The sequence below is a fragment of the Mauremys reevesii genome, linkage group 11, assembly GCF_016161935.1.
Source record: "Mauremys reevesii isolate NIE-2019 linkage group 11, ASM1616193v1, whole genome shotgun sequence".
NCBI lineage: Eukaryota > Metazoa > Chordata > Testudines > Geoemydidae > Mauremys > Mauremys reevesii.
Window position 1 is genome coordinate 75,268,950 of NC_052633.1, and position 7,292 is coordinate 75,276,241.

General features: G+C 56.5%; 1 protein-coding gene across 5 annotated transcripts in view; it reads right to left on the bottom strand.

Moving 5' to 3' along the window:
- The window catches only part of CFAP65 (cilia and flagella associated protein 65), a 43,740-nt gene extending 38,311 nt beyond the window's left edge, over positions 1 to 5,429 (bottom strand). For all 5 annotated transcript variants that reach the window (XM_039493515.1, XM_039493517.1, XM_039493513.1 and 2 more), the window contains exons 1-4: positions 5,340 to 5,429; positions 4,059 to 4,128; positions 3,631 to 3,818; positions 2,078 to 2,180 (exon numbers count right to left, since the gene is read on the bottom strand). In XM_039493515.1, coding sequence (XP_039349449.1) covers positions 2,078 to 2,180; positions 3,631 to 3,818; positions 4,059 to 4,121 — 354 coding nt within the window. In that variant the 5' untranslated portion in view covers positions 4,122 to 4,128; positions 5,340 to 5,429. The remainder of the gene's footprint in view (positions 1 to 2,077; positions 2,181 to 3,630; positions 3,819 to 4,058; positions 4,129 to 5,339) is intronic.
- Between the last annotated feature and the right edge of the window lie 1,863 nt (positions 5,430 to 7,292).

Genomic DNA, 7,292 nt, shown 5'->3' on the forward strand with positions numbered 1-7,292 from the left:
AGAGCGTTGGTGATGGAGCGCGCACGCTGGAGGGTAGGACGTGAGAGGTGTTAGGGACTGGCAATCACTGTCTCATGGAAGTGAATCATGCAGCCCCAGAGAGCACAGCGCTTGAATTACCAGACACATTCATTTAACCTTTGTTTGTTTCCCGGCAGTTTTCTTTTTTCAACCTCTTTAAGACCCTGATCCAGCAAAACACTTTTGCATGTATTTAATTTCAGCCTGCGAGACCCCCCCTTGCCTTCAGTGGAGCTCCACAAGCACAGGCAGTTACGCATGTGACTAAGTGCTTTGCTGGACTGGGGCCTAACTACATTTCATGCGGGTGGAAGGTGCCAAATTGAGTGTTGCAGACTGAAGGCCTCTGTTTATCCAGTGAACAGTTACAGTAAAGGGAACGGCAAGGCACACATCTTCCACACACCACAACCCCAATGGGCCACACTCATGCCTTGGAACTAATGCTTGTGTAGGAGAGATGGCACCCACTCTCTATGGCCCAGTCAATCCTTGGTGTCTCTGCCAGTAGGCGGACAATTGCACGGGTGGCACAGTGTGATGTGAACATAAGAACGGCCATACCGGGTCAGACCAAAGGTCCATCTAGCCCAGTATCCTGTCTACCGACAGTGGCCAATGGCAGGTGCCCCAGAGGGAGTGAATCTAACTGGCAATGATCAAGTGATCTCTCTCCTGTCATCCATCTCCATCCTCTGACACACAGAGGCTAGGGACACCATTCTTACCCATCCTGGCTAATAGCCATTCATGGACTTAGCCACCATGAATTTATCCAGTTCTCTTTTAAACATTGTTATAGTCCTAGCCTTCACAACCTCCTCAGGTAAGGAGTTCCACAAGTTGACTGTGCGCTGCGTGAAGAAGAACTTCTTTTTATTTGTTTTAAACCTGCTGCCTATTAATTTCATTTGGTGACCCCTAGTTCTTGTATTATGGGAATATGTGGACCCCTGTCTGCTTGAAAGTGGAACGAGACCATCGACTCCTTTCACACAGGCCACTGAATCAGAAGTGGAAGGTAACACCACTGACATAGTCCGGACTCAAACACAGACCTCTAGGCGAAATGTTCCATATCCCTTTCCCAAATGTCTGAGCCAGCCAGTCCACCAAACTCAGGCGGGAGTGGAACCAATGCCCTCAGGGTGAAAGGCTTCCTACTGTTTTTCTGAGCCCCCACAGCATACAAGTGCCCAGTACATAGACTTATATAAAGCAGCTGTGCACCTTGGCCAAGTTATAGATGCTGTGGGAACCAGCACTTTGAATCCCTGATTTTTGTTTTCTCAAATATCTTTTTTTATTTAACATGCACTCCACACACACATCGCCCATCACCATCCTTCTAGTCCCAGCGCATGGGCAATACACATAAAAGCACACAATAATCATCAAGATTAACACACTACCAAAAATGACACTAAATGAATTCCCCAGTGGACTGAAATAAAATGGGGGAGGAGCTTTTTGCCACTCAACCTGTCCTGCAGTCAGTCGATAGCCCATGCCCTGTGCCCAGGTCAGTGGACTCAGGCCTTGTTGGGCCAAGGGGGAAAGTGAGTTCCAGAATCAAGGGCTCTTCACTAAACCCCCCCAGTTCCAGGCCCCGTAGTGACAATAAGGGTCTGTCAACTCAAGCATCACTGAGTTGAGAAGGGAGAGGCAATATGCAAGATACAGAGAACGTACCCTGTGGAAACCACGTGTTGGCAAACTCTGCAGAGAAGCCATGCTTCCTTCATAGGAGGTCCTGTCAGGGCAGGGCTGAGGCATACTAGCATGGGGTGTAAAGTTACCCTGCTGCTGCCCAGGCTGTACCCATTCTGTGGATGGGCAGAAGCTGCTGGTCTCCAGGGCTGCCACTTCAGCACCTTCCCCCAGTGATGTATTTGCTCAAGAAATTAAAAAAAAAAAAAAACCCTAAAAAACCCCAAAGAACGCCTGAGAAAGGGATCTGCTGAGCCCCACAGCCCAGTCCCTCCCTTCCCGGAGTCTCGCCTGAACGCAGATGTGATATAAGCAGCAGAAAGGGCTGTGGGAGGTACTGTTTTACCTTTTCCAAGGGACGGAAAATGATGGGAAGAGTTAAGGACATCCCAGGGCTCAGGACAATCGGCTGTGGGAAAACAGTGATGAAAAATCTTGTGGCAGGAGGTCTAGAAAATCAAATCAAACAAGAGACACATCAGAGGAGATGATGTCAGCACCTGGTCAATTACCCCAACCATGATAACTTTTACCCTTCGTTCCGTATTACCTTCCTCCCCCTCACCTCCCCCATGGCAGGTAGGGAAGCAGTATTACCCCATTCAACAGGGCACAGAGATGCTAAGGACAGTGTCCCCAAAACCACCCTTTAATTTCAGATGTCCAGACTGAAAAACCTTGGACCCCATCCTCAGAAATCCTGGGCACCCAAACTCCAACCAAAGGCAGCAGGAGCTGGAGTTGCTCAGCATCCCTGAAAAAAAAATCAGACCCTGGGTGTCTTAAGATGAGCATCCAAATAGTTAAGGAACCCAACATTAAAGGCCACTTTCGAAACTTTGCATCCAAAACAGACTCCAAAGAGAGACTGCTGAACTCGAATTAATATGCAAATTAGATACACTTAATTTAGGTTTAAACAGAGACTGGGAATGGTTAGGTCATTACACTAATTGATTCTATTTCCCTATGTTAAGTTCTCCTCACACCTTCTATGGGACATCTCAATTATCACTTCAAAGGTTTTTTTTTCTCCTGCTGCTGATAGCTCATCTCAATTGATTGGACTCTTCCAGTTGGTATGGCTACTTCCACCTTTTCATGTTCTCTGTATGTATAAATATCTCCTGTCTGTGTGTTCCATTCTATGCATCCGAAGAAGTGAGCTGTAGCCCACGAAAGCTTATGCTGAAATAAATTTGTTAGTCTCTAAGGTGCCACAAGGACTCCTGTTCTTTTTGCGGATACAGACTAACACGGCTGCTACTCTGAAACTTTGCATGCAAGGTCACCTAGCAAATCAGCAGCAGAAGCAGAAACAAAACCCTGGTGTTCTGACAATTCCGATCTCTAAGCGCCAGACCCCTTTCCTTCCCTGAATAATATTTTTACACTGCCCGCACCCAGGCAACCCAGCATGACTTATAAAGCTGCAAAGGGCAGAAATGTGATAGTCAGAGCTGAGATAGTCACAAGGGATGCAGGAGTAGCCCTACTGGGCTTACCAGATGCACTGGCTCCAGGCCACACCAGCGACAACCTAATACACATCCTGCCTGAATTTCTATCCCCACTAGACGCTGATTCTCATTAAGGTTGGAAACAGCTCAAGGGCTGAAGTATTATTTTAAAGAAAAGAGCCATTTCACTTGAAAAACTATTGCCAGGAACAACGCTTGCTGTACCCAAGTTGGCACGTTTCAGACGGGGCACGCCCTGAAGCAAAGAGCACAGCCCTGCCCTGTGATTCGGAGAGTACATTCTCCACCCCAGCAAATGGGAGACGGGAGAAGGGGCAGAAGGGACCCATGGAAGGGTCCATGAGGGTATCAGCGTGATAGGAGGGATGGGGACGGATTGTTCCCACTAGTGAGGAGGATCTCCCCTCCCCCCACCTACCTGTAACTCAGCTTCTGGGTTTTCACGTGAACGTTTTTCAAGGATAAATGTTTGGTAAACTCCTTTCCCAGCTCCCAGCCGTGCCAGTGGAGAACCTCTGCCACTTCCGTGCCCCAGAAAGTGCCTTTCTTCTCCTTGGCCTTCCTCGCAGAGCGCTCGGGGGGCTTCAGGGGGGACATTGGCTTTTCCTGAAGGACAAGGGAGAAGTCACTCATACTGGTCACCTGCCTGTGCTGGGATCTCCAACTGCCACAAGGGGGGCGAGGTCCATCCTTCCTACAGCATAGCTCCAAGGGCCGTTGGACGGCTTTTGTCACCCTCCTTCACGACAACGCGGTGGCCTCCCCCCAAACCCACAGAAGTTATAGGGCGCCATGAAACAGTAGCAATGAGACTGTCCCTGAAGGCCCCTTGCTTTAGCCACTCACCTGCCTGATGCTGCTCCGGACGGAGTTGGCACTTGGCAGCCCCCTGGGCATCTGAGCGAGCATCGGGCACCTGGAACAAACGGGCAGGTTGCTCCTATATCCTGAGGGAACTTCCCACAGGGAACAGCCTGGCCCGGGAGATGGGCTGATCCGAGCAGTCCAGCTCCAACCTGCCAAGCCCCATTCAAGCCACTGCCCAGGGCCAGGCTGTTCCCTCCTGCTCGCTCCAGTCTGGCCAGGGGCCCCCCAGGCTCCCACTCTCGACACCTGCCAAGCTGGGTGAGGAAACAGGTCTCCCCTCATGGGTCCTGGCCAGTGCCCAGGCAGCCTGCAGGGGGCACAGTGCTCCGGGCTTTGGGTAGGTGCTACCAAAACAGTGGGGTCCTGGGGTGTGAGTTCCCAGAGTGGGGATGGGGGTAGCTGAGGAGGGGGCGGGGTACCTGGGGCTCCCGGGGTCAGTGGGGCCCCAGGGCTGGGGTGGGGTAGCTGGGAGGGGGTTCAGTGGGGCCCCAGGGCGGGGTTCAGTGGGGCCCCAGGGCGGGATGGGGGTAGCTGGGGAGGGGAGGGGCGGGGTACTTGGGGCTCCCGGGGGTCAGTGGGGCCCCAGGGCTGGGGTGGGGTAGCTGGGGAGGGGTTCAGTGGGGCCCCAGGGCGGGGGGTTCAGTGGGGCCCCAGGGCGGGATGGGGGGTAGCTGGGGAGGGGAGGGGCGGGGTACTTGGGGCTCCCGGGGGTTCAGTGGGGCCCCAGGGCGGGGTGGGGGTAGCTGGGGAGGGGGTTCAGTGGGGCCCCAGGGCGGGGGTGGGGGTAGCTGAGGAGGGAGAGGGCGGGGTACTTGGGGCTCCCAGGGGTGGAGGGGAGGGGTTCAGTGGGGCCCCAGGGCGGTGGGGGTAGCTGGGGAGGGGCGGGGTACTTGGGGGCTCCCCGGGGTTCAGTGGGGCCCCAGGGCGGGGTGGGGTAGCTGAGGAGGGAGAGGGGCAGGGGGTACTTGGGGCTCCCAGGGCGGGGTGGGGGTAGCTGGGGAGGGGGTTCAGTGGGGCCCCAGGGCGGGGGTGGGGTAGCTGGGGAGGGGGTTCAGTGGGGCCCCAGGGCGGGGTGGGGAGGGGGTTCAGTGGGGCCCCAGGGCGGGGTGGGGGTAGCTGGGAGGGGGTTCAGTGGGGCCCCAGGGCGGGTACTTGGGGCTCCCAGGGGAGTGGGGGTGGAGGGGGTTCAGTGGGGCCCCAGGGCGGGGGTGGGGTAGCTGGGGAGGGGTTCAGTGGGGCCCCAGGGCGGGGCTGGGGTACCTCAGCAGTGGGGAGGGGCGGGGATTCAGCGCCGCGGGGCCCCGCACTCCGCCATCTTGCCGTCTCTATGGCAACTGGACGCGGCGGCGGCATCGCCCCGAGCAACGACGGCGGCCGGGAGGGACCCGGCGAGCAGGAGGCGAATCGCGCGGCGGCAGGAGCAGCCGCCAGGAGGCAGCGCCGAGACTCCCCCTCCCCCAGGGTGGGAGGCGGGGCTGGGGGCGGGGCTGTGGGAGTTCGGGGCGGGGGGGATGGGGTGTTACACGTTGGGGGGGTGAAGTAGTGGGGAGGGGCTAGGGAGGGCCAGAGGCAGTTAGGAGCTGGGGCAGGGAAGGGATGTTAGGGGCTGAGGGGTTGGAGGGGCTGTGGGGGTGAAGTAGTGGGGAGGGAGGAGGGTGGGGGAGGGACAGAGGAGTTAGGAGCGGGGTGGGGTGGGGAAGGGATGTTAGGGGCTGAGAGGGTTGGAGGGGCTGTGGGGGTGAAGTAGTGGGGAGGGGAGGGGCTAGGGAGGGTGGGGAGGGACAGAGGGAGTTAGGAGCGGGCGGGGTGGGGAAGGGATGTTAGGGGCTGAGAGGGTTGGAGGGGCTGTGGGGGGGTGAAGTAGTGGGGGAGGGGCTAGGGAGGGTGGGGGAGGGACAGAGGGAGTTAGGAGCCGGGGGGCGGGTGAGGGGGGGTAGCTGGTTCCAGGCACGAGAGCAGTGGGTTACCCAGGTGGGGCCTCCAGCCCCATGGCCCTGTGTGGGGCTGGCTGTGAAGCTGGCTCTGGGGAGTCCAGGCGGGCTGTGTGGTGTGGGAATTGGGCCCAGTGATGCGCGGAGCCTCTGGCCTGGGATGGGCCCTGGGAGAATGGAGGGATTCCCACAGGAGCGCGGCTGCCAGCCGGCCACATTCCCCTTCTGACCCTCTCATCATTAAGAAGCCAACAGAGCATCTGGTCCCATCCGCTGTCTCCTGCGTGGACTAGAGCAGCCCAATGGCCCCTTGAAGTTGGTGCCCATATCAGATGAGACTGATGGTCCATCTAGGTGGTTGACCCTGGCTCCTGTCTCTCCTGGTTGGTTCACATCAGCAGGTCTATCTGGAGCAGCAACCCTGCCTCCTGCCGAACCAGATCAGACTAATGGTCCATCCAGCCTTGTTTCCTGGCTCCGCACGACCGCTGGTATCGATAATTAACAGCGCTGAGGTCACTGGTGCACTCATACCGTTGCCAAGCATGCTGACCAGTACTGGCCCGTTGGTTCCTTGAAAACCGCTGTCTGTCTACTTCTTCCCCTGTTGTCTCTTAGCTGATAGTGAGGCTCTGAGCCCTTTGGGGCAGGGATTGAAAGTGCAAGGCAGAGTTCCCAGGGCAAGGGGCCACACATACCGCACCCCATTGCAGGTGGGCAATGGGGATTCCCTCCCCCCACCTGTCCTGCTTTTCACAGGCCAATATCATGTCCTGCAAGCTCAGGTAACAGGCCTTTAACGTGTCACCGAACATATCCCGGCCCAACCCGAGACGCTTTCCAAAGTGGTAGGGCTGGGTGGATCTCCTGTCCCTAGTGGGGTTAGCAGAGGCCTTAGAGTAGGTACTGCCAGGCCAGGGTGCCCTTGGCCCAGCAGAGAGCCGCTCAGGTTGGAGACCTGCATGGCGATGCGGGCAGAGGGGGTCGGGAGGGGAGAAATGTGTCTTTAATGGCATTTGTCTATGTTTACATCGTGAGTCATGCAGATAAGTGGCTGTAAATCAGCCCCCATCTCCCCCAAGACATCCAGAGCGTCCCCTCCCCTCGTCCCCCCAGAACTGGATGTGTGCCCGGATCCTGCAGAAACAGCCTCATAAATAACAGCAGCAAAATAAACCCTTTTCACAGCAGCAAAGGCCCCAAACACACTCGGCGCAAGATTAACGCCTCCCATTCATCACTTTAATGGTTGTACTTTGGAAATTAAACCTGTCATGGCCCA